Below are 27,343 nucleotides of genomic sequence, written 5' to 3'. Positions count from 1 at the left end.
TAATCAAAGGAGCAGTGTAGATAACACATACAGCCCGTGATAAAAATCTCCTTCAAACTTTAAACTTTTCTTAGTTTTTCTTCTTCTTTTTTTATCTCTATGTTGCTGTACAGTACATCTGAAGATGGGATGAGCATGTTGATTAGAATTGACATCAGAATAGCAGGAATGGTGTGATGCTGAAGGTCACATGAGATCATTTGAGCATGCAGTGAATGATTAACAGTCTCCTTTCTCTCAGTAATGACTGTTAGAGTGCCCTTGAGCAACCTACTAGGCCACGCCTACTTTGACTGCAGCAGTTTTCACCTTGTATCGGAATCTTATTGGGATACAGTAGAAACAACTATTCGTTTTCCGGTTGGCAGCACTATAGTTATGAAGCTGCAGTGGCCCAAATGACTGACACCAGACTGAAGACATTATTTGTTGTATGATTCTAGCATGTTGTGAAATGTGTTACTTCAGTCTTCCTAAATGCATCTTGGAACAAAAGCTAGCAGCAGTTGTTTCAGTAAATGTCCAGTGGCAGCATATGATTGTGTTATATAGATAAAACCATCTAGCTATGAACATTGATAGGAATTAGAACCTGTAGAAGCAGTTTTATGGTATATAACTCCAGCAGTAGAGTCCTAGAGGCAGTTTTCCCCACTTCGTAGCCATCTTGCTAACACCTCTAAGCAGTTATGTGGGCAATTACTTTAAAGTTGCTATCTAAATAAATTGGGAGATGGGCACTTCATCGGTCTTCAGGACATAAAAAACACTTGTAGGATCAACAGTAAAATTTGATTTAAAAAATGCTTTAAAGTTTGGTAACTTTCCACAAAATAAGTTTTAAAAGCTTGAATCCATTAAAGTTATGCTTTTATGTTTGAGTTTTAACTTTAGCTGTATAGTTTCATTAAAAGAGTTCAGAGTGCCAACTGATCATTGTGGCTGAAAAATGCCAATTCATACTACAAGAAAATGGATACATTTTAGTTACATCTTTGTTAAAGTAAGAAGTGGATACACTAGCTACCTGCGTGGTAGCCAGTGTGAATTCATTCTCTACGGCATCAGTTATAGCTGAGCAATTAATTGGCTCTAATATATAATTTTAATGTTTGATTGTGACGTTGAAAACAAAATAAATTAGATAAAACAAAAGATAAAATATTTTCCTATGATGCTCTCATTTTGCTTTGTTTTTTTTTTTTTAGATCGAGCATACCCTGGGGCACTTTTCAACTCTCCCTGAAAGTCCAAGCTGTTTCACCGTTTAGTTTAGCTCAAGCCAACATGAGCTTTTGATCAACAAGAAATATCTTGAAAAAGTTAATTTGGCGTCTCTCACTTAGTCTACTTTTGGTTTGTTGTTACTTCAGCTCTACTTGTGACTACTGTGCTGAGAGCTCTGCACATCCTGTCTCTTTGGCAAGGACTTATGCTCAGAACTGAATTCCCTGCATTTTAAAAACACATGTCTGAAAATGTGAATGTGTAATAAGTCATGTGTACAAGTCAAACGATACGTGGAAGTAAGGCATGAAACACGTTGATATCAAAGCATATGAGTAAATATTATGTTACTTGTTTATTAAGTATTCTGCTTTTGTCTAGCCCCGGTCTGTCTCCACAGTGAAGGCTGCAGGCCAGCTTACAAGACAGGTTTTAAGCTCAAAAACACCCCCTTGTCTGCTCCTAAATCCCAATGAAAACCTTGTGTACACCCCCACAACCACCTCTTTTTTTTCTTTTTTTCATTTATCTCTTACATTTAAAGTTAAGTTTATGAAAGTACCATGTAAAAACACCCATTTTTCAATGTCCAGTAAACACACGTTTGTCGAGAATAATATGAGCGATCAAGATTATAATATTAACCAAAATACTATCTTTTTTCCCTTCTTTCATGATCTGTCTCCATCTCATCCTATCCCTAGCATCCTTGTCGGTCACACCACCTTCTGCATTTCACTATATCTACCAGCCTTCTCTCTTTTCTGCATGATATCTCTGTCTTCAACATCCTTTTCCAAATATAGCCACTATCTCTCCTCTACACATGTCCACTCCACCTCAGCCTCACCTCTCTAGCTTTGTCTCCAAATTGCTCTACCCAATTACCAAAGCGCTGTAATTGTGATTGGGTTTTTTTTTCTGTGTTCCACCAACAACACAACTGGCATAGAAAACAGATTTTTTTTTTCATTTATAAAACTTTTATTCCCATGTCGCTCACTTTTAATGTATTTTCTATTTCCTGCTTACTCTGTTTTTTGTTAACAATGTTCATCATTGTTCTCTAACTTAAACCAAAAAGTTATTGTAGTTATTGTAGTCAAACTTTGTGATGCCCTAACTCAAACAAAACCTTTTTTGCCTAGGAGTGACAAAAATTCTTTTAATTTATCAGTTTTCAAAAGCAATTGTGTTGATGCAGGCCTTGATTGGAAAATGCTTATGTGAACGTGTTAAAGATGGCAATTAAGTATTTTGTTTTTGAATCAGCCTCAAGTTGTTCTGCGGGGTAGATTTTTCAGACCAGAATGTAATATAAGGTCAGAATCTAATTGTAGCCTGTGTCAGGAGAACATCTATTTCACTTAAGACAATTTCAAGTTCTTATAAGCAGTGCACTCTGTGGCTGCAAATTGCAACACCACCAGAGGGAATCTATTCCACATAGCACCTGCATGTGCAACCTCCAGAGTCAGCTAGTCCTGAGAAGTAAAGAACAAAAATATTCCATGTAGAAATTAACCAGTTTTAACATTTTGACTAGTTTGTTAGAATAACTGGTAATTTTAATTTGGCCGTCAGTGTGAATGAGCTTGAATGGCTCTCTATCTCTCTTTGTTAGCCCTGTGATTGACTGGTGACCTTACCAGGGTTTACCTGCCTTTCAGCCTCCCTGTGAACCCAAGTTTGATAAGCAGTTTAAAAAAATAGATGGATGGATGTTGCAGAACGTTTAATGCTCAATTTTTCCTAGACAGACAAAAGTGAGTCAGAAAAACAGAACCGTTTTATTCAGTTAGAGGATATGAACCAGGCTAGCTGCCTGGAGTTTGATCCTAGTATTTTCCTGTGATTGGTTTAATGCAGGCAGGCCTGCGACTGGCCAATGGCTGTCCTCCAGCTACACCAACAAGCATCTGGATGGTTACTGCTGCTGAACAAGTTGGGCTGACCAACTTGTAATGCTATCCAGATGTTATCTGGATAAGCTTATCCTGATGTATTTAAAACGACAAGATGACCCCTGGTTCCTCCTATAGCATATCATCAGAGATTTACAGTTTTCCCCTAGATGAATACTGTACTTAAAGTCTCCTTAAGAGCAGAATATTGTTGGAGGACAGTGTGGGAACGATGAGACCAGTCTGTGAGTTGGCTGTCTAAAGCAGAAACACTCAGACAAACACATGTCCAAGTTTGTGTGCATGAATTTGAATTTTCTATGAATTGTAAACAGCTCAACAAAGACTGCTTATATTAAAAATTGTTACCCTGCACATCATTCTGTTTCTCTGTGAAACACTTTTTAACAGTAACCTGTTTTCTAAAGGTACTATATTAATAGTATCCATAAAACCTAGATTTACTGCCTAATGAATAGCTCACAATCTGTATGTGCATGATTAATTAGACAACAAACTCATCATTTTATGTTTTTGGGTTTTTTTACCTTAATAAGAGCAGCAGCGGCATTAAGATGACAGTGTCTGTCTCCTTTAACGAAGTGTGTGGCTTGTGCTATTGTGTTTGCAGTTGTGTGTCATCCTGGAGCCCATGCAGGAGCTCATGTCAAGGCACAAGACCTACAACCTCAGCCCCCGGGACTGTCTCAAGACATGCCTATTCCAAAAATGGCAGAGAATGGTAGCCCCACCAGGTAACTACCCATTACTTTATACACAGATTTAGAAGAATGTGTTTTCAGTTAAAGCTGTTTTACTGTCCAGTTCATGTAATAACAATTAATTGAAAGTGAATATTTGATGTTCCAAGTGGCATTAACTACACTGGATAATGACAACATCTTCTTAAATGTTCAGATCCAGGCCCAAGATCTAATTGTTTCCTCTACTGAGCTTTTAAGATTCTTGCTATCCTTTTAACAGCTTTTAATTCCATCCCGTCACTCTCTGTGTGGGAATATGAATATTTTCACTCAGAATGTGTTTTCATTGCATCATTTATGTTCCCAAATTTGCCATTATATGTCTTAATCCCTTAAATATGTTTTGCCTGTCAGGTATATGAAATTAATCAGAATTCAGGGTTGCCTCTTGAATCTCAGCCTTGCCAATCTTAACGAGCCTCTTAGCTTTCTATGATTGATGTTTGCAGGGTGGTTTCTGAAAAGTACCAGGCTTAAATTGGCTGTGTGGTTCTTAAGCTGGAGAGAAGGAGTAAGCCGAGTTTTTTTTTTTTTTTTTTTGGACACATCGGAGTGGCTGCAAATTACAGCAATGCTTAGCGAGGCGTGACGAGATGTCTTTAAAAACCAACACCAGTCAAAAAGCCTTTGACTCAGACCTGTGTAACTTTAATTAAGAGTGCTGGGTGTAATCAAACTAGTAGATCCAGCTCCCTGGCCAGCGGCTCCCCAGCGTCGACGACGTTCTTCAAAGAAAAGAAAAAAGAAAACAGAGAGGGAAGAAAAACAGAGAGCATTTTATGAATATAAAGTCTTAGGGAAAAAAAACAGACTCCTGTATTGATAGTTAATTGTGCTCATGGTATAAAAATACAGCTTAATATGAAATCCCCCGTGGCTGCTAAAGATTCATCATATACTGAATAGATTTATTTATATATGTTTATTGTGTTATTTGGCTTGGTAGCATTTACGTGGGAGTGCTGGCTCTGAACCGCCGTGTAAAAATTAAGTCTGATTCTTCCTTGAGGTCAGGGCTCCTCTCAGTCCGTTTCACCATCTGTCTTTATTTTGACATCACAGTTGCCTGATCTTTGCAGTTTAGCTGGAATTGGGGTTTTCCTTATTGGTTGCGTGTTATTCTCCTTTTCCTGCAATTCTTCTCCAGCTTGGAAACTGGTTGGGATTTAGCCAGGAAGGAAGCCACGGGCGCATTTATGCTCTGATAAGTCCTTTTGGTGGAAATGGAAGCGATTTTAGTGCGTCACTGGTTCAGCATCGGAGGAAACCAGTCGGATAACAGAAATGATTGTCTCTGACAATGGGCCCGCTTTTCTTTTCTTTTTTTGCACACACGTCTGTCAAAGTCAGGAATCAAAAGAGAAGAAAGACTGATAAAAATTCCTCTTGTTTTGCCTCTGATTTATAGTTTCAGTTTTGTTTGTATCATGAGTCGCTGGTTGTGATAACTGAATATGAAAGCATCTCCCTTGGTGTGATTAGTAAGAACCTCAAAAAATGTATTTCATTTTCAGACATCTGTTTGAAGATCATAGCAGTGTTTTCTTCTCTCTCTTGAGATTAAAAGGAATAATGTTTTCTAACAAATGTTGGCAGGATTTGCAAAATCTTGTATTCATAAATTATGCACTACATAAATTATTTTGTTAATACTAGAAACACTAAGATCTCTATTTAACCTGTGCCAGTGCTTTATATCTTTTTTAATAATAATGGTTTAATAATTTAATTGCACTTTCAGGACTCATGTATGGCTCATTAGTAGAATAATATATTTCATTTAGTTTGCACAGTGGTGTTCAATAGCATCTGTGTGGCATTGAATGTTCAGTTATTTCTCTCCCTTTTCTGTGTCGTCGTCTCTGGTCTGGTCTTCTTTTGTCTTAAATTGTTTAAGAAATTATCCAACTTTCTGAGTAAAATAAAACTGATTTTGGCTCCGGTTTCAGCTGGACACCCACAGAACTTCAAAACGGAAATATTTCCCACAAATCACAAAAAAGGTATCTTCTCTCTTACATTGTCAATTGTCTGCAGCCTTAAAAGAAAGCAGCACCCTGGTGCTCACCGGGATGCACTGAAATATATTTTTGTGTGCAAGTTTTTCATGGATGCTCAACTGCATGTCAATAAAATAGTCCTCATACCTGTGCTGAATTAAAAAAAAAAAAAGATACAGGTTAGATGATGCATGTTAAACCATTCTAAAACAGAGTGATTAAAACTATACACACTCATGCTCAGCAATTCAGATGAATGTGCAAGAATGCATACATAAAAGCATATTTAGTGAGACAAACACAGATGGGCTTTCTGCCTCACTAGAGCAGTTTTAATCTGGTTCGTGCTATTGAGGAACACCACAGTCGGTGCTGTGCCGAAATCATTAACAAATTTACATTACGATGAGCATCAGGGTCCATTGTTGAGCATTTATGCAAATAGAAAAGGGGTTCTTTCTTACTAGTGCATGTCTTGGGAGATGTTAACACTCGTGTGGTTTCACCTTGGAAGAAAACAAAGCATGGGTTCTGTAGAGTTTGCATAGCCCGTATTTGCATGTGTTCTTTCTGCATGCGTGCATGTACTTTGCCCTTTTGAACATTTCTGTCCATGTTTTTTCTGTATCTGCACGCAACTCTGACAGTCAAAGCGTCTACTGTTTGACCCCACACACATATATACATGCACACTGCATACTGCGCACACCCCTACACCTTGTCTCCGTCTGTATGCATTATGTTCTTGGCATGGCCTCTGTTTCTCTTTGCTGGTCGCGCCAAAGCTGAGCCTGCCCGACAGACAACCACGAAGAGGAGGAAACGGAAGAACTCAGCCAGCAGCGCCAATAGCAGTGTGGGCACCACTGCAAGCAAGAAACGCAGCCCCGCCACCAACTTCAGCCTCTCCAGTCAGGTACCTGTAAGCATCAGCTCCACTTTCCCTCCTTTTTTTTTTTTTTTTTTTGCGAAGTCTCCACATGCAAGTTAAGAGGGTAACAAACAGGAAATTCCGAATGCTAGTGCAGCTATTAGGCTTAGATTATTTGCGCAAATGAGGGTAACAAAGGAACTAAAGTCTCGGTTCTGAGACAAAGAAACCCTGTGGGACGTGAATGAAAACATGTGGCCCCAAAAGATAAAGAGAAAATACATAAAATACAGTACAAGAGCAGGTTTATGAAAAACAAGTAAAAAAGGTGAATGAAACTCTTCTACTGCTTTTTTTTTTTTTTTGCCGTGGGTTGTATCATGTTTTGTAGCTGCATACTTAATTTTCCTCGAGTATTCAGTATCTCAGAGTAAACTTTATTCTTGTCAGAATACGCATGTTCGAAAAGACCCAGCTGACCCCGTTGCTCAACCAAGTGGCTGCAGCCTGGGGGTTTAAAAAAGAAAAAAAAAGGTTTGAATATCAGGACCAAATGGGAAAATGTGGGTGGGGTAAGTGACACTTTGCCCTCTCTCAGCCACCACGCTTGAAATGCCCTTGAGCAAGAACCTGAACTCACAACTGTCCAGAGGACTGGTGGCTAGCTGTACTTGTTCTCACATAAATGTAACGAAGACATAAACAAACAAGAACCAAGAAAAAACTTGAGGATACTGATTGCTCTCCTTTGAATGAGGTTTCTTGTTTAAATCCCTGAAGTCCAGCAGATGTGGGATTACTGAAGCTGATGCCAACATCCATATACTATAGAACTATACTGTAGCTGCTTTAGAACAGTGTTACTTTTTAATACATACACTTGACTTACTAACTTTTTCACCTTTTTGTTAAACAATAAACTTTAAGCACCAGTAAATGGAAAATAACAGAAATATTGATAAGCCATTGTAAATTAAATTAATACAATTAAAACAAGAAGCATCTAAAATGAAAAGAAACAATGTAACCAATAACAAACATGCTGCATATTCAAATATGTGTTATTAACACATTACATTACATATACATTTAATCTATCAACATAATTAACAGTTTTTACACTATAAATATAAAACTTATGTCCAAAACTTAAAAAGAAAACAGCTTTCAGATCAACTTTAAACACCTTTACTCTATGTGAAACTAATTACAATTGTGTATGAATACCTGATTTAGCTACGGGTTTCCATAAAAGGCCACTTGACATAGTTAGAGGTTAAATAGCCTCTTAAACAGCTGAGTATCACACCACATGCTTGGCACTCCCCTCGAGGATTCGATACCATTGTGAGAGTCTGCAAAGGCTGTACTGTCATTCCATACACTGCTCATTATGCACACACTGTATTATACTTACACTACAGCATCCAATTTACTGTTCTGTAGCCACACTGGTGCACTGTTTTTCAACACACATTTCAGTGCCGTTGAGAGTGCGCCAATTCCAAACATAAAAGGAATTTATTGACATTAAAGTGTCGCCGGTTAGCATTAATGTGTGGCTGTCTTGTACGTACGACTAATACTGCTTAATGGGAAATTTGAGGTTCTAATGCCTTTCTATACAGCGTGTGCGGAACAACAACCAGATCTCCCAGAAAAGATGTTTATATACTGCTGCTTGCTTCGAAAGAAACCATAAAAATCTTTATTATGCTTCTTAGGGATGTTTTTTTGCAGTGTAGGAAACTCATGCATGTAAGCACTACACACAAAGTGGTGTATAAAGTGCAGGACACTGGAGAGTGTCTGTGGTTAACTTTAAGCAACAAAAACACTTCAGAAATAAAATCGTTTCAGTGTAATTTTAATAAAGTAAACATGCAGTAAACGTGGTGTTTCTTTTGGCTTTTTCAGTATTTGACAAAGATCATAATCTTTTTCCGACTTTTACCAAGACCTTTAAGTCGGCAAAATATAACCACAAAAAAGTTCAAGGGTTCTTTCAAACTACAAGTAGAGACATGTATTATTCCACGGTTGCATATTGTAAAGGAAAAAAAGCAAATGAAAGGTCCTCAATAAACATGCTTTGCATAATGGCAAATTCACTAATTAAAAACTATTTGAAGTAAATGCAAGTCATTTCTGGGATACAGGGTTGAATAAAGGGACATTATAGAACTTGTAGAAACTTTACATCCCATTAGGTTGAATGATTTCAATGCCGGATCGACTGGCTGCCTCTCAGTTTATGCAGGGGTTGTTGTTTTTTTTAATGCTGCTTTTCTTATTTTTCTTGTTATTCTAATTTTACTCTTGTATAAGGAACAAACTCTGGGTCACCTCTACACACACTCACACTGTATTGACCCTCTATATTCTGTCCTGTGGTTAGCCGTCTTTTTAGTTTTGTTGCCCTCGCTCTTCTCTTTTACCTCCTTCCCTCCATCTCGCACATACATAATGTACAACTCACACACATATACACAAAGCACACGCAAATTGTTTTCTCTCTAGAAGGCAGCGTGGCTCTGTGCCAGCTCTCATTATTACCGATATCTGTATACACCCTCCACCCCCCCCAACCCCATCCTCCCTCTCATGCACACTCTCTACTCCATCACTACTGCCCCCACCACCTCCTTCCCACCCACACGTACACACATAAACACACACAGACGCACACACACGCATACACCATCCGTACCACTCATGTCGTGCATTCACACGCCTCTTAAAGACTGGCAGCGTGGCTGGTAACATGCTGGTTACATATGTTGTGCGCCTGCTGTCTTTGTCTGAGAAGTTGTTCGTTTGTGGCTGAACACAAGCGTACGTGAGCCCAATAACAATAAGGAGTGGACCCTCACAAGGGGAAGGGGGGTTACCAGCGGCTGGAGAAGAGGAGGTGTGGGGGAAGGAAGGTGGTGGCGTGTTGGGGTGGTGCGTTCATGGAATGAGCAACACTGACCTCTAGTGGTTTAAATTAAGTTTTGCGCACATGTTCCTTCTTTGCCCAGCAGGCATCTCAAACAGCAATCCCCAGTTAGTTCTCATTGTAAGATTGTCACATAGGGAGCATATTTTAGAAGACATATCGTAGAGTAAAGCCTTAATGCGAAGTCTGTCCAATGTATATAAACAACAGAGCTGGAACTGAAGAGAATTTGAGCATAACATTCAAGGTTCTGCAATGAGAAAAGAATTTGAAGTGCCACAGACGTGAGACATAACAAAGTAACTCTGATGAGTGTTTTATACATATCATTACTGATAATTTGGAAGTTGAGTATGTTGTTTAATAAATCCACTTGTCTGATGGCAGAATTGTACACATGAAAAAATCTACAGTGAACTGAGCCATTCAAAAGTATCTATGAATCCAAAGCTTGGGTCAGCCCTATTTAATTATAATAAATACTTCTTATATTCATGCACTGACCCAATGTGTATTTATCCACCACTGAAAATAATAATAATAAAGCTAAAACTTAAGGGTTTTTTTAACATAACAATATATTTGTGACTTATTTATGTCATGCATGTTTTTAATAACAGTAAATGATCTTAATGCTTTAGAGGGAATTAAAGGCTTTCGTCTTTTTCCCCCTTTTTTAATGTAGCATCAGGTAAAATAAATATAGTCATGAAGCGTATGTTGTATTTAAATAGAGAAGGAACAGGGATCGGGTAACATTATTGTCTTACTTCATGCTGTGTTCTTATCCTTGTTGCTTTAAGGGACAGTTGTGTCTTCTTATCCTGTTGTTGGCATCACTATCCCATCTAAATCACACTTGTTGTTTCGGAGGCCTGTGGAGCAAATATGTTCTCTACGCTCCACACAGCTAATCTCTGTAAAAATATGGTAATGACACTGCTCAGTGAATGAAGGGAGCAGGGAGGCGTTCATCCCTGAGTCGGCCTATTCAAAGCCTCACCGCTTAGCTACTGCGAAAGCTAACTCTTAACGAGATGAGTAGACAAGTAGACACTATTAATTAGCTCACAATTAGTGCTCCCCAGTCTCAGACTAGCCACCAGCTGTTATCATCCGAGGGATTTTTTTTTCTTTTTTTTGAGGGGGGGTGCCCAAAATTGGCCAGAGGTAGGTTGACAGGCCTCCTCACAGGAACAGATGGTGAATGCAAGGCTTGTTGGCAATCAGCACGTTTTTAGCTAATGACTTAATTAGCTATGCAAATTGACAAATCAGTGTGGATATTGTCATTTAGTTGAAAAGCTCACCTAAATTAATTAGCCTGATTAAGGCATAGTGGGGTGTAGAAGTGGTCGCTGGGGGGGTTTTGGGGATGGCTTGGATAAATAAACTGCCTCTCCTCATTGGTGCTTCCCATCAAAGATTGCGTGTGTTTTACGTGGGTAGTTGTAGGGTGTGCTAAGTTGTCTAGTTTTATTTGTATGTTTACATCAGTGATTGCTGAGTGTGATCGTGTGTTTGCTCTCTGCTCTGTGTAATTCGGGTCTGTAGCCAGAGGCTTGTGTGTGTGTTGTGTACTTCACATACAGGACTAATCTGCATCCGACTGACTGTGTTTATGTTCAGGTGTGCGATTGTACAGTAAGCTTATCTAGGTTTGTGTGCCAGTGTACTGTTTGTCCTTTGTATGTGTGCTGCAGAGGAGATGGCTGAGGAGAGCGAGATCTCTTAAGCAGGGCAACGTTGACACACATGGCCAGTGAAGCATGTGCTCCATTTAACTGTACAGCTTTTTCCCAGGTTACGATGGATGTTGTTGGGGCTCGCCAGTCGGGGGATGCTTAGGCAGCCAAAGCGAGACACAAAGACTTAGAAAGATGCACAAATAAATAAACCTGTGATTGATTCAGAACCTACTGATCAGTATTCACAGTGATTCACAGATTCCACTCCAGTGATTATGTTTAGTCAAAGTGAGGATGAACGTAGTAACATGACAAAACGCAAGCTCACACATGGGGCATCCCCCTCCATCAGGATTCCTTCACATCCCAACAGTCACCGATATCAGTGGATAGTAGATAAATCTTTCTCCTTTAATTCCTTGACCCCCGTGAGAGGGCCATCTCTGTGAAATATGTCTTACATGATGAGTATTGATTGGGATGGGTACAGATGCTTAGGCACTGGAGGAATCTGCTATCTGGATGGGAATGTTTCCTTTGCATGGGGTGCTTAGAGAAATTGGATCACTTAATATGCCAGCGTCTGTCCAAAAAAACCCACTGAAGAGCACACATGTACTGTCTTTAGATCGGAAGAAAGGGATGATAATTGAAGCAGAAAAACACACACTGTACCTCTACCATCATAGAGCAACCGGGCATATCTTCTTCAAACAAAAATGATGATAAAGTCTGGTCTAGAGTACAACTAAATGTTTATTTTTATGACCTCTTGCTTTTTTTAACCCTCTGTTTTAAAATGTCATTGATTAAATTCTAATTATGGGAAACAGACAACATACATAATCATTTATTTGAAGTAATGAAAATGTTATTATAAGGTCTTTTCGGGTGGATCTGCGTTCATTTGATATTCAGATGGTGCTTTGGTCTGAGAATTAGATGAAACAGATATGCATTAATTTCTTCTCTGGTGATTTCTCACTCACTTTAGCATATTAATTCTGAATCACCCCAAGGCTAAATACAGCCGGTCCTGCACAAAACCAAAAACATTCCACGGCTCCCTGTGTAAAAGTTAATTATATTTGTAAGCCAGACTTCAAAACTAGTTAGAGACTGCTTTAAAGAATGTAAATGAGTGAAATTAACAAATGGATGAGTTAGTTAATAAAAAGAAAAAAGAAGAAGAACAAAAAGAGGACAAAAATTACACACAGCAATAATAAAAAAATAAAACAGTTGACGAAAGGATGATGCAGTGAATTTTGTGGCTTTTTGCAATAATATTTGCATGTACTATAAGTGTATTTAGTACATTTATATTTGTACGCATGTATCTCTTATCTCTGTGATAAACCTGTTCAAACTCCCATTGGATAAGCTACAAATTTTACAGTGGTCTAGCCAAAATGCACCCGTGCTTATATACAGCAGTGAACCCATTGTATGGTAATGTGAATATTCAGGGCGTGAAAGGAAGCACAGAATTAAAAAGTGACTGATAAAGTGACCCAGCTGTCGGGACAGTTTAAATATGTTGTTACCTTTGGAAAAGCCAGGAGGAAAAAAAGACAAATTATGTGTTTTTCTGTTTTCAGAATAAAAAATATCATATACCTTCCTCTCGTCTTCTCTCTCTTTCTTAAGGACGTGATGGTGGTGGGCGAGCCGACCCTGATGGGCGGCGAGTTTGGGGACGAGGATGAGCGTTTGATCACCCGTCTGGAGAACACACAGTACGATGCCACCAACGGCCTGGATGACGAAGACGACTTTAATAGCTCCCCAGCTCTGGGCAACAACGCCCCTTGGAGCAGCAAAGCCCCCGCCGCCCAGGATAGCAAGCCCGAGAGCACGGCACCACAACCCTCGCAGTAAAACAAAAGAAGCGGGAAAAAAAAGCCCAACAGATCCTTGACTTCATGTGGACTGGACTTTTTAACCTCCCCCCTTCCCCTGAGGGCAGTACTTCTATGCCTCATAACATTGTACTGAATCAGAACCCCCCCGTCTGCAAACTCACCACCGGCATGTCCAGCCAAAATACTGTATGTCCGTCCCGGATATTTTCTTCTTTTCTGAATCACTGTAACATCTAGGAGAACACTGAGAACTGGCAGCATTGCACAGCAATATCCACAGACAAGAAATGCATACAGGTTGTATGCAACTATAATGTAAAAATAACAAGGCGTGGGATTTCTTTTTTTTTCTTTTTCTTTTTTTTTCCAAGAATGCAGTGGAAAATTGTGGATCAAATTCTCCTCTTTGGACCCTCAGCTACAGACCTCTCATCTAGTGGAATACCACAGATGTGATTGGTTGACCTCCAGGTCACAAGTCATCCTGCTGATGGTAGACAGTGGGGAGAAAAGAAGAAGAGTAAAAACAACGAACAAAATGTCTTCAAAAAAATAAGCAAGCTCAAGAAGGCAAAGTGTTTTTTAACAGCCACCAGAGCCATTGGAAGCATCTAACCACATTGGAGACAAATGAAATATTGTTTGAGGCAATTGCATTTTTATTGGAAATTCAGTCGGCTGTTGGTTTGTTTCTGCTGTTGCTGTTTATTTCCATTTCCAATTAAGGGGAAATAAAAGTTCTCTACCACTATGGACTCCTTTCAAACAAGGGAAACTCGTGTCCTACGATTGTTTTTCCACATTACCGCGGTCGTCACAGATTGTGATTTCATGCAAACCAGTTTGATTGTGTTTGTAGTCTATTGGTATTTCGCTTCTCTCAGAATCCTTTTGCAATCACATTGTAATTTTGCAGATCAGTATGTGAACTTTGCCGACACGCGTTGATGCGTTATTGTTGATTTCTTTTCTTTTTTTCTTCCTGGAAAATTGGACTTCTTTCCCTTTAACGACCTACTCCCAAACTGATACTAAAGCCTTTTCCTGCATGATTTTATAGGAATTTTATTTTTTTGTTTGATCTATGTGCTTTATAAAACTCATCCGTTGGATTTTCCTTTTGGGTTCATCAGTTTGGGAACACTGTTACAAGGTTTGTAGCTCTGTAAATAGAGGTGGAATCTATTTTGTCCACTGTAAATCAGCCACTGAAAGCAGTTTGGACATGGCAGCTGTTTTGTTTTGTACAGGAGGTTCAGATTTCTGTTGGGTGGTTTGGATGGATGCCTGTTTGCCTCTGTCAGAACCAAACTCTTAATGTCCTCTCTAGCTAGTGGAGAACCAAAGCCACAATGTTAATAACAGCCACACAGTCACATGATGATATTTGTTGTGTACTCTGTGACATATTGTAGGAACCGCCCTCCCACAAAAACAGCAACCGTAACATTTTAAAGACAAGATCAAATCCCATCCACCCGACAGAAACACTTTGAGATCCCTGTGTTTGTGTTCACACTTGTTCTTTAATCATTAATTGAATTGATACTACAGTATATCCCTGATCTCTTTTGTTGGATTTTTGTTTGAAAATGGGCAAGAAGACAATGATGGATGTCTTTATACAATTGGATCTTATGGGTATTTATTTGTGCATTTGTAAGGAAGCTAACACGTTTCTAAATATGTTTGCGCCTAGTATTATTAGACACCATTTGTACATTATATAGCAGAGGTGTTCAGTGTCATATCTGATGTCTGGTATGTATGCTTTACCATTATGTGTGCCAATAAACCGTGCTTACAAAGTAGTTGAATTTGGTTTGATTATGCTTGATGTGAGCATGGAGCCGGACTTTTCCAGTCTGATTTTTTTAGGGGTTGAATTTTTACTTCATCAGTCTAAATTATTAAAAAGCTGTATTTATATGTTATTGGAGGAACTCAGCAGATCAAGTTGATAAATTATCATTGCAGGTTCTTTTTTTTTTCTTTTTTTTTCCTTTTGAAGGGCTTTTCACAAAACATTTTTTTGGGGGGGACAAAGACAGCAAGATGAGGGTAGAGTTAAATTCTCAGCTACACATTTAAATGAAAGGAAATCATATTTTGGCGGCATAATCATTATTTTATGCTCTGTTTTTGTTATTATTGTTCATTACCACCCAAAGCAAGGCACACTTCTTCATATTCCCTGTATCCATAATAGGATATAATAGCAGAAAATGACTGTCATCTACAAAAAAACACCTTCTTCATGGATTTTCTAATGACCTTTAATGAGCATACTGGGAGATGTCTGCTGCAGAAGTTCAGAATTCAGTGCAGCATAATTTTAAATATTACGGCTGAACCATGATCATAGATGTCAAATCATTAGAGGGGTCAACTTAAATGCATATGCCTCATACATTCATACATACCCTTGTTAATATTAAGACCCTTAACTACATGTTCATACACTACTTCCTCTTAAAATGCATTCTGGGAAATGTAAGTACATGAATAATAACTGAGGACGAGGTATCTCTGGGTATATAGTATAGAGTTGTTCTTTAATTATAACTGCCGTTAAGGTAAATTGACTGCACAAAGACCACAAGGACATGGACATTCTTTACTTGCTCGATGAGCAGCTAAATGTCAGGTATATATTCAAGAAGCGCATGAACGTAGGTGTTATGTATAGCAGCATTTTAAACACTGGAGATTTAGTCTATTTATTCTGGGATATCCTTTTAGGTTTTATTAAAATATTAAAATGTAGATGACCGCACCTGAGTAACGTCAACAAAATATACCCGAATATACTCAGAACGACCTCTAACCTGAACTATAACCTCTCGATATACCGTTCGTACCAAACTTGTATATACTATAAATCAGCGGGAAGACGCCTCAGTACTGTTGTTGGGTAGACTTTAAATTCAAGAAGATTTCATGGAACTTTGGGGACACCAAGTGGAGGATATTGGGTACTGCAAAATACTCAATTAACTTTTCTTTGTTATCGATCTCTATACGACATTACTGTAGAAAGTACATAGTATAATATAATATAACACAATAGTTTTCCTCTTTCGTAACCAATAATTATATTCACTGGAAAGTCTTTAACAATATTTCATTTTGTTTATTTCCTAACAGCATATGCGTATTATTTAAGAAAAAGTTGTGATGCCGGGAAAAATATATTTTTAAAAATACCACTATGTGTATGTATACAACAAGTGAATACATTTACGTTCTTTATATAAAGAGTTAATTTATTATTATTATTATTATTATTATTATTATTATTAGGCTCGTTTTTTCTTCTTATCTTATTGTTGAAATAAAATAAAAAGCCCCATTAGTGTGACTAGTTGGTCCACAGAAACATACTGGGAAACCATTTTCCAACCAGGTAATCTTTTATTTAAGGCGTTTCCAAAAACTTTATTTTTAAAATCGTGTTTTGTATTATTATTTTAAAGAACAAATAAGGAAACAAATGGCAGATTTGTGTACATTTTAGATTAAATTAAACGGAGAATCACTGGAAAAGTAAAATGTATAAATATTAATGCCAATAAAAAACATTTCAAAAATATGTTTTTAAAAAAATGTTGAAACTAAATTTATCACCGTGACGTCGCACATTGTCAGCTACACCGCGATGACGTTGCGCAGGGCGACACGGCGGGCAAAGTAAAGATGGCGGACCAGTCGGGGACCGAGCTGTCAGAGGAGAAAGAAGCCGAAATTGAGCTGAAGAAAAGGCAAAAAAGACCATGGGAGGGCTTGCACAAGTCGGGTAAAATCGGCATAACCCCGGAACTGCCAGAAACCCTGGGATTTTACGACATAAGCGCTGTCAGGAGGGAGCAACGGGAGCTGTCAGCAGGTAACTGTCAGGTCGCACTGCTAATAACCGTTAGACGTCTTAAATGTTTCCAACTTATTTTGGGGGGGCTGTGGGCATTAACTCTGATAATGTTGCGGCTTCGTGAATACGACGTTTTAAACAAAAGATTAGTGTTTAATGTGAGCGAACCTTCGTCTGTAACGACTGTAGTTTGTTAAAGCTGTGTCGAAGCTTGTTTACAGTCAGTGCTAGCGTTTGTTTCACATCAACTGAAAAAGGAGAAAATAACATCTCTCGTATCATCTTGGCAGTGCAACTATCTATTTAGTGAGTTTGCATGGCTCCATAACCTTCTTCTGTATCTGCTCTAAGTTTCTCTATACGTTATTTCACACCACCTATTGCATGACCTGTCACAGATCAGGTTCTGTAACCTGTAACCTACTACCTTTGGCTTACAACAATTATTGAAACAAGATTATGTCTGACAATGGCTCCCTGTAAGGCTGTGGCCGGTTTAGTTCAGATCACATGTCTCCTTTGCTGTTTAATTAATGTTGAAATGAAAGTTAACCAGAGTTGATGAAAACAGATGTTATATATAGATATCTTTGCCCCAATTGGGAAGCTTTAAACTTTAGTACGTAGAGGGGATTTTAAGAGCTGTAATAGGAAACACCTGACCCCATACATAATAGGACAATATTCAGTTGCTTTGGCAGCAGCAGTATTTTCGTCATCAGTAAAAATAAATTATGTGAATGGCTGGTGGTTTCTGTTCTGGCACTGTTCGCATTGTCAGTGCCCTTTATAAAAGTAAACCCCACAGCTGAAAACAGTCTTAGGTGGTTAAATGGGAGGAGCCATCAGTATTGATTTTTTTTTCCAAAATAAAATATGCAGCATAATTAATAGGTCTGGCACATGCACATGTCATATTTATTTTACTTGAACATTATGAATTTATCTCTTTTAACTACAAGTGTGTGTCTGATTAGGCAAACACAGTTGAACACATACACCGTGGTTTAGATAAAGTGGACACTGATACATTTTCAATGTGACAGTTAACATTATTTATAACAAAAACTGTAGCTGAAAAGAAACCCAAATGTATAAATCATTACTGTTTGCAATTTATGAAGCGTGACATGCCAGACATGTTCTCACAGGTAGTGGCATTTAGAGTATAAATCTGACTGAAACTATTTTTAAAAATTCTTTTGTCCAATATATTGTTCTATACAAAAAACCCTCCAGATTTGTATTGTGATAGCCTGACAGAAGTCATGGTGGACATTTTTCACCATTTTTCAATTGTTCTTATAACAATTGGAAACCAAAATTGTAATTGAGCTGCTATTTCATCTAATTGCTCAGTTACAAAAGATTGTAAGTAAACTATTGAATATTTTCTTTGGTAATGATGGAAGTATTACTGTAGTTGGAGCACAAGACTCATTATGCCATAGGCAGATGGTTGTGTTTTTTTAAAGTTATTCTTTAAAGAGAGAGAGGCCACAGACACTGTATATCAGCTTTCCAAGTCTGTGCTTAGGTTGCATTAAGTCAAACATTGAAACAACACTTAAAAAGGCCATTAAACCTTCACTTTTTAATTTTCATCATACAGAGATGTTTCCTCCTCTTTCACTTTACAGAGTCACTGTTGGAGTTCTCATTGTGTTGACAGCTGTATTTGTTGCGGACAATGGTTTAGTCATAACACTGTTGCTCTCACGTTGTTCCAGATCCATCGTTGACGCGCTTCATTTGCACCGAGCTCACCAGAGGTTACTTCCTGGAGCACAATGAGGCAAAGTACACTGAACGAAGGGAGAGAGTTTACACATGTATGCGTATTCCCAAGGAACTCGAGAAGGTAGTGTATATTAACAGCCCTGAACTTATCTGCCCTGATTTCTCTGCAGCTATCTCCATCTGTCTGCTGTCATTTCCATCAGTACACAGAAAGCATACGATTATTTTACAGTCAGCCCGTAAGCCTGCTTTATTTGGAGACACTTCTTCTTCTGGCTCCTGACTTTGCTACAATTCTGAATCCTCAGTCAGTTTTGCATTGCTCCTGAACTTACTCTTAGGTTGCCACATTATCGATACGTACATCTCACCTGAACCCTTCACAGTGAGCTCATTTAGCTTTGATGGTTTTTATTTTATTTCTTTTTGAGACCTTATAACTTTGTATGTACAAGAGCTAGCCACATAACCCTTACAAGGCTAAAAAAAGACATTGAAGCCATGTTAACCCTTTTATAAAATTACGAGGAATAAAATGAATGAATTAATCATATAAAAGTTATTGTGGAAAAGCCAAGGTGATAAGGTACATGATCAATAGTGGGTCCTACCTAGAACTCTCCACCATTTGGGTTTAGAGCTGAAAAATCCTCTTGCATGAGAGGTAAAATGCCTTCATGAAACTTAAAGGAATTCCACTCACTTTTTTTCCCAAGGTCTTCTTCCCTGTTCCGTTCCGAGACACGGTCCTTAGACTACCCTCACTGAAACCTACACAGATATCAAGAGAAATCATTATAATATACTTTCAATGTTGGAAAATATATTAATAATTAATATAGATATTAAGTAGACACGGAAATATCAGAAAATTATGTTGTTTGTTTACAATATGCCTTACTGACCCTAGTAACTTTTTGGTTTTTGTTGTTCCTCCCAGTAGTCACCAGATGGCAATGTTGAACTTAAAGACTGATTTCTTCTGACACACAGGCTGGACATTATATTGACTTTCTAGGAATCATACATTTTTAATGGCATCTCTAATAAATGTGTATTTCTTCAATATATATGCCATCTAACCTGGTCACAACTAAAGTTTAAATTAATGTGATGCCTATACAGTTCCACACAGTCTATTGAGTTCCTCCTCATCTGTAAAGGTCTTTATTATTTGTTTTTATTTCAGAGTTGAGATGATGCTTTGTCAGCTGCTGTATGTCCTTATAATCCCAGACTAACATATCTGTTACTGGCTTGGTTTTCCTGTTGAAGGGAAAGGAATGTGTGTAGCCACAAACTGCCTCAGTGACTGCACTATGTGAAACAGGCTTACTACCTTCAGGGTACCTCAGGAGGCCCCAGGTCAGACAGGATCCACCAATGACAAACAGACCCTCCCACCAGATTCTACCAGTAGTTGTTGTCTTGCTGTTTTCCCTGTTAGAAGTAGGAATAAGATGTCAGATGCATTTCAATGCATTTCTTGTAAAACATTCCTTTGAATATGATGAGGTAATGGCTGTTCATATATTGGAAACTGTAAAGGTATGTGCCTGTTGCGTAATAAAAAGGTTAAGTGTACTTTTTTGTCACATATGGTGTTTCTCCTATGTACAATCTTCCACTTGTTAAAAGAAAAAAAATAGATAAAATCGTACCTTTTTTATGTTCATCATGTTATTGTAATTGATTGATGTCCTTTGTGTACATACTCTCATTCATCTTTTTTTCCTTATGATGATCGATCACTATGTACCCTACAGACTCATAGTTTGATTTGTGGTGGTGTGTGTGTGACTTTTCCAGTTGATGATCTTCGGCTTCTTCCTGTGTGTGGATGCCTTTCTGTACGTCTTCACCCTACTGCCCCTCAGGGTGCTGCTGGCCCTTCTCCGACTCTTCACTCTGCCTTGCTGTGGCTTCAGGTAAAATACATTGCTAATATTTGCTTACTAAATGAATAAGATGAGATGTGACAAGAAGTACTTTATTTTTGGGAAACTACTGTCTTACAGCAACCAGATCATTTAAAATGAGCTATAAGCTATACAGTACAAAAAAAGCTTAATAAGATAAAATGACACAAAAGATAGAGTACAATATAAGATATAACCACCCCACATTAATTATTTCCATTTCTGGGTATATTTGTAAACTTCAAACTATAAGTTTTGTTTTGGCTTCTTAGCGTTAACACTTCTAGGCCTATCTGGCTGTCTTTGTTGTATTTTGTAGCTTTTCAGAGTGTGGTGAAATAAGTATATATGATATGACTCGGATATAGTAATCTGTCCAAATTTTGCTTTTGCTTAAAAAAATAAAAATAAAGCTGTGAATACTTTTATTAACTACAAAGTTTGGCAAACTAATTCAGATGATTAATTTGCCCCCTTTCCTAGGTTGTTTAGAGAGTGAGCCACAGTTTTAGGCTCTTTCTTTTGTCATTTGGTAATATTGCTGACTCACTGTTAATAAGATAAGTGGCATTCTGGAAATAACATTATAAATATTTTCTATGTATACACTGTAGGAAAGAAAATAAGCACTTGTGTTTTTTAGGGTTAGATACATATACAAGCATATATTGATCTGATAATGGAAGTTTTGGTCAGATGGTTTTGTTCTGTTAAATGTAAGTTCATACTTTGTCCTGGTGTTTGCTTCTAATGATTCTTGATCTTGAACAGATCCTTTTTTGATGAGTTGTCTTTGAGCTTTACCTTGATATTATTATGGATCTAATCACGTAGTCTTTTATAATACTGACCTGAACTTCAAGTACAGGTTTTGACAGTGTGTTTGTGTTTCCTTTCTTTTAGCATGAACATATTACAGACTGTATATTAAAGATGGAGTTGGTGCCCGAGTGTGAAAAGTGAAGCAGAAGGGCCTTAAACCTGCTTTCTTTCCCGACCTTTCTAAATGAAAGAAGTTGAGTTTTAGAAAAGTGTATGAGAAAACATCCCTTGAGCTAATTTTTTTGTGATCTCAGACAAGGAAAGGTCATTGCTGTTTTCAAATACCTCTAAGTACAACATGATGTTAAATGTGTTTAAAACAAAAAAAAAGAAGGATAAAGCACAGTGTGCTTTAAGGTGGGCTACCTTGTGATGAGTTTATACCCTATAAGTGGGAAATGCCATATGATTTCTCTGTCAGATCAAAATGCCAAAATGCCCAGAATGTCACTAATCTCTATCAGTCTTCCATATACAGTCTGTAGGTCATATGTACTCAGGTGTTTCTGTTAATAAAGTAACTAACACCTGATTTTACCATTCTACCCACCAATTTTCAGTATTTTCAGAAACTTTCAGAAATTTGTGTCTAAAAATAGGTCTTCCAGACATCTTGTGGTGTCTGTTCTGCAATTTAACTCCCAAGGTTTGTTTTATTGGTGATAGACCTGCCTTATTTAAAACATTTTTTCTTTTTTATTTACAGATTTAGTAGTTAGCAATTAGTTTATTTGATAATGGTTTCACCACAACAAAATAGAAATTATTGGTTTGTGCCAGTGCTCTGTGTAGCTTTAAGCCAGCTGTCACATTGTTGTGATGTAGTACTTGATAGTGTATTGTCTCCCCTTGCCTTCCTCCCCATGCAGGGCACGCACATGCCCCTACTGCAGAAGAAGCAGGTACGCTCCCACAAGGGCATTAAGGATTCATAAACATTATCACTGTCCCCCGACATCCATTCATGGGTTTTTCATGTCCATCATGTTTGTTACAGTTTTTCTCCATTGGTTTGGCTCATTTCTTGAAACAGAAAATACATTCTCAAAACTCTAAGATCATTTGGCAAAACACTCTTACAGTTTAGCACAACACTATAGCTCACCTGCAAAAGCTCATATCTCTTCCAAAACTGTTCACTCAGGCTTCAATCTAAATCCCTTTCTCATCTAAACAGTCAGTGTCTCCAAAATGGCAAAGATCCTTCTCAATAGCTTTGGCTCATTTCTCGACACAGATCGGACATTCTCATCATTCTTGGTGCTTTTGTCAAAATAAACCTGGATGGTTGATCACAACAACATGGTCCACCTGCAAAAGCTCATATCTCTCCTAAAACAGTTCACTCATGTGTCAAAACTACATTTCTTGCTAATCTGAATAGTCAGTGCCCCCAAAATGCATCGTCCCTTTGGCATTGTGTGAGTACTGCCATACAAAATGTTTAGATGTTTTGTCACTATGGCAGAGGACCAACAGTATACAACAGAAAAGAGTAGCCTCCAAGGTTTGACATCACAGATTGCACTCACACTACCAAGGAAATTATAACCATTTTATATTCACACGCAAAGAAAGTTTCATACATATGTACAAAGAAAATGTACATTACAGTAGTAAATTGTATGAACATAAAATCAAAAAACAAAGACTTATTCAGTGGTCGCTGTACTCATTCTCCCGCTCTTGTCCACTGTCTTCACCCTCCTGATTATTTACACGCTGTTGTCCGTCTGGCCACAGATTCTCGTCCACATCACAGCGGATACTTTCTCTTGCGATGCAACGAGGGAAGAAACGGCGTGCATGCCGCAACCATCCCCTGCATTGATCTCCTGTAATGTCGTCACACGCTGCGTCCATTGCATGGAGCAGGGACGGCTGATCCTGAGCATGATGCTCATACACTCTCCACCTCCAAGCAGAGAAAAACTCCTCTATCGGATTGAGGAAAGGAGAGTAAGGTGGTAGGAACCCCATGACCATCCTTGGATGCGTTGCAAACCAGCCCCTAATGAGTGGGCTATGGTGGAAATTGACATTGTCCCACACAATTACATAAATGGGTAGGTGAGGCCCTATGAGACCTCTCATTTTCAGGGATAAAATCGGTATAAAGGCGATCCAAGAAGATGAGGAGCTTGTGTGTGTTGTATGGGCCAAGACTGGGGATGTGAGTGGCCACACCATTTTCAGAAATGGCAGCACACATAGTTATATTGCCCCCTCGCTGACCTGGGACATCCACTGTAGCCCGCTGGCCAATAATATTACGGCCATGTCTTCGGCCCTTGGCCAGGTTGAAGCCAGCTTCATCCACGAACACCAGGATGTGAGGGGTCTCATGTCCTTCCAATGCCATTGTTCTCTAAAATAGAGTAAAGAACATAAAATCAGTCATACAGAAGAATCATATACTACAGTTAGACAATTACATGTTCTTCCCCACAGGTTCAATATACTACAGGCCACTACTCCAGTGGTTCTAAACTAGTGATAGGCCTATGAGGAAGTACTGCAGGGGAATTTGATAGAAAGGGGAGTGGGAAATACTGATGACTCACTGAGATGTTACAGTAAAACCTACAGTATTAGATAGATTTGATTGGGAGACAACAAAATAAGGATTATAATGAGAATTGTATCATACAGTAAACTGCAGTTTTCTGTTGAAATTGTTGAAGTCAGATGCAGCAAATACTGATTCTGAAATCAGGTAAAGGAGGTATTAAAACCAAATAAATGAACTACTGCTTACTGTGATTACAGGTAAGGTTATAATGAGAGACAACCAGTAACTGACTTACATTTACATACTGGTAGCGCAGCTCCTTCACTCTGTCAGAGTTCCTCTCAAATGGTACCCTGTAGATTTGTTTCATTGTCATCTGATGCTTCTTCAAAACCCGGTCTATTGTGGAGATGCTTATTGTGTTTATATTCTGGAATATATGATTGTCCTGAAGGATAGCATCACGGATCTGTCTCAATGTGATGGCATTATTTGCCATCACCATGTTACAAATCTCTCTTTCCTGTTGTTCATTGAGCAGTTTTCCTCTGCCACCCACGCGAGGTTGTCGTCCAATCCTACACATAGAACAGAATACAGTAAGTTACCAGTGTAATTGTATTATTGTTTTACTCACAGTAACTTCACCACAATCCTAATGCAACATTGCACAGTGACTGGAATACTACTCTAAACTGTATGAATTATGTAATTCCATAGTTTACAGTAATTTGTTCAATATCTTTCTTGTCATATTTAGTATCACAACATTCCACTAGTCCTCTCCACCTGCTAGTATAGACCTACTACTGTAGGCAGATGCACACAAAATCTCTACAGTAAGTTATACATTTTTTGCCTCACGCACAGTGCCCTGTCCTATACAACATATAATTCCATCATAGATTACATAGAGTACATACCTGTTTTCCCTGCGAAAGGTTTGGATGATGGAGGAGACTGTAGAGCGAGGCACATTAGGCTGCATTCGACGACCTGCCTCTGCCATTGTGAGGCCATGGTTTATGACATGGTCTATATTTGTGGCCCGAATTTCATTCGGGACAGCACAGTGTCTTCGCGCACGTCGGCCTCTTCCCCCTATTCCTCCACCACGCATTCTCAGTCCTCATCTTCTTCTTCTTCTTCCTCCTCTTCCTTGAGGGAGAACTTCCCCTTGTCCGTTTGCTTGGCCTTGTCTATCCATGTTCAGAGATCGGACTGGCTCTGGTCAAGCTCTATATATCTGTGTTTGGCAGCACACAATCATGGAACACACCTGGGTGTGACACTCCCCCTTCGTTAGTCTAGTTTCACCTGACTGTCAATGACTGTCATCAATTTATCAAATATTCAAAGAAATTCATATATGGTATTCATGGTATTATGTTCTTGACCAATTTTGACAATTGAACAGACAGTTGTGCATGCGAGTACTTATACAATGAAATCATGCTGACATGTTTTGGAGAGAATGATCATTAGACTGAGAATCAACTAATCAGTTTAGATCTACAAGATCTATTCATTTGGAAAATGTGCTAAATGTGGGCTAACTGTATAACTGTAGGCTACTTGTACTTAATCATTTGCAAAGATGCACTGAGACAATTGAGACATGTACTAAGGCATTTGCCATTTGATAAAATGAATGAGAAATGCCATTCTGTTGTGAACATTTGCCAAGAGGTTTGGAGGTTTGTCCATGTTATTTTGAGAATGTAATTTCTGTTTCAAGAAATGAGCCAAACCAATGGAGAAAAACTGTAATATGCCACCGCAAATCATGTCCCAGTCTCCAAGGCAAAGCTTCCATGTTGGTCTCTTATATGTTTTTCTTTCTTTTCGTTTTTTTTCCCAAAACACTGATCCAAAGAATAAATGTGCATGGTAGTCTTATCCAGCCCCGTCTCATAACAAAATGTGAAATAGTCACAAAAAAAGCTATCTGTTTGTGTTCGTGGATATGACTTGTCACTTTTTTCTTCTTCTTTTTTTCGTGACAGTTGGTACAACTTGGGCAAAACTAATGTGTTTTAGTAAGAATGCTATTTTGTGTCTGTTGCACTGTTGTCCAAACTCTTCCATCATAGATATGACACCACAGGGCTTTAAAAGAAGTGGCGACCATTGTTATTAAACCCAAATCTTTTCTAAATATGAACAGTTTTGGGGGGGGGGGGGGGGGTTGTTTGTTTTGTAATGCTGAAACATAACCAAGGCATTTTACCAAAGATACATGAAGTAAAAAGCATAACCAAAAATATGTCCTGTGTGTGGGTGTTAAAATTATTCACTCCACCACCAAATCCACCACCATTCAAAGGTGGATTTTTTACATTTGAACTTTTTAACCTTTTAAAAATGGTCAATATAAAGTTTGTGTACATATGAGACCATTGAAAAAGTCATGTTTAGGGACACAAAATGAAAGAATATTAAAATTCATGTCCAGAAACATGAATGAGTAGGTTACAGGTCGTGACTTTTTCACAAACTGTTGTGAGACTGTGTTCTTGTCACAGTATTGCGTGACCGTGACTACACTAGCTCAAACTGGAAGGCTGCCTGTTTGGAGCAGTTTGGGGCTTATTTTCTTTGCTTTCAGTTGTTATTTTTGGTAGGAAAAAAGTCAGCTTTTTTAGCAAGGTTCTGTCATAGTGCTCTTCATTTCTGGTCTGCTTTTGAATGACTGTTTTAGGCTGATATCTTGTATTGGCACAAAGTGATGGCTATTTTAAATGCAGCGCATAGCTAACTATAAAACATAATAATCATGTGTGTTGTGGAGATAATGCTTGTAGAATAAAGACTATGACAACTACTTTGCGCAGTGTGCTTTACCAGCTGTCTGAAGCAGCTGTGTATCCAGAAAGTATGTTTAGAATAAGAGGAGTATGTGTGGTAAGGGGGTTTCTTTTCTGCTAGCACTTTAATCATATTTTAGAGAGCAGGGTACAACTGTTTTGGATTGGAATAAAGTCTTCAACAATTTATTAAATGCAAAAGTAATGTGTCAAACAAGACAGGATAAATTGTCATTTAAATTAACTTTTTAAGTGTGAGATTGTGTTGCTTTTATTATTTTATATAATTATAAATTAATGCCTTAGTGTTTTTAGGTATTTTGTAGACAAAACAACATTTGGAGTCATTTCCTTTAGTAACTCACTTTGTCTTTTGCAGACAAAGCCAATTATCCAGTTAAGTGGAAAAATGATA

General features: G+C 38.2%; 2 protein-coding genes across 8 annotated transcripts in view; both read left to right on the top strand.

Annotated features, from left to right (window-relative positions):
* ldb2a (LIM domain binding 2a) overlaps positions 1–15,071 on the top strand; it is a 101,868-nt gene extending 86,797 nt beyond the window's left edge. Inside the window, exons 6-9 of one of the 6 annotated variants that reach the window (XM_063493803.1) lie at positions 3,763–3,886; positions 5,845–5,898; positions 6,681–6,811; positions 13,046–15,071. In XM_063493803.1, coding sequence (XP_063349873.1) covers positions 3,763–3,886; positions 5,845–5,898; positions 6,681–6,811; positions 13,046–13,276 — 540 coding nt within the window. In that variant the 3' untranslated portion in view covers positions 13,277–15,071. Of the gene's footprint in view, positions 1–3,762; positions 3,887–5,844; positions 5,901–6,670; positions 6,818–13,045 lie in introns of all 6 variants that reach the window. The other 5 variants (XM_063493795.1, XM_063493788.1, XM_063493779.1 and 2 more) reach the window with 5 other exon arrangements.
* A 1,874-nt stretch (positions 15,072–16,945) lies between these two features.
* tapt1a (transmembrane anterior posterior transformation 1a) overlaps positions 16,946–27,343 on the top strand; it is a 29,084-nt gene continuing 18,686 nt past the window's right edge. The window contains exons 1-4 of one of the 2 annotated variants that reach the window (XM_063493756.1): positions 16,946–17,146; positions 18,859–18,989; positions 20,678–20,796; positions 22,479–22,511. In XM_063493756.1, the coding sequence (XP_063349826.1) occupies positions 16,957–17,146; positions 18,859–18,989; positions 20,678–20,796; positions 22,479–22,511 (473 nt within the window). In that variant the 5' untranslated portion in view covers positions 16,946–16,956. The remainder of the gene's footprint in view (positions 17,147–18,858; positions 18,990–20,677; positions 20,797–22,478; positions 22,512–27,343) is intronic. The other variant, XM_063493765.1, reaches the window with a different exon arrangement.

This window comes from Pelmatolapia mariae, linkage group LG2, assembly GCF_036321145.2.
Source record: "Pelmatolapia mariae isolate MD_Pm_ZW linkage group LG2, Pm_UMD_F_2, whole genome shotgun sequence".
NCBI classification, from domain to species: Eukaryota; Metazoa; Chordata; class Actinopteri; order Cichliformes; family Cichlidae; genus Pelmatolapia; species Pelmatolapia mariae.
Note: the sequence above shows the minus strand (reverse complement) of the source record. Positions and strands in the feature narration are given on the sequence as shown.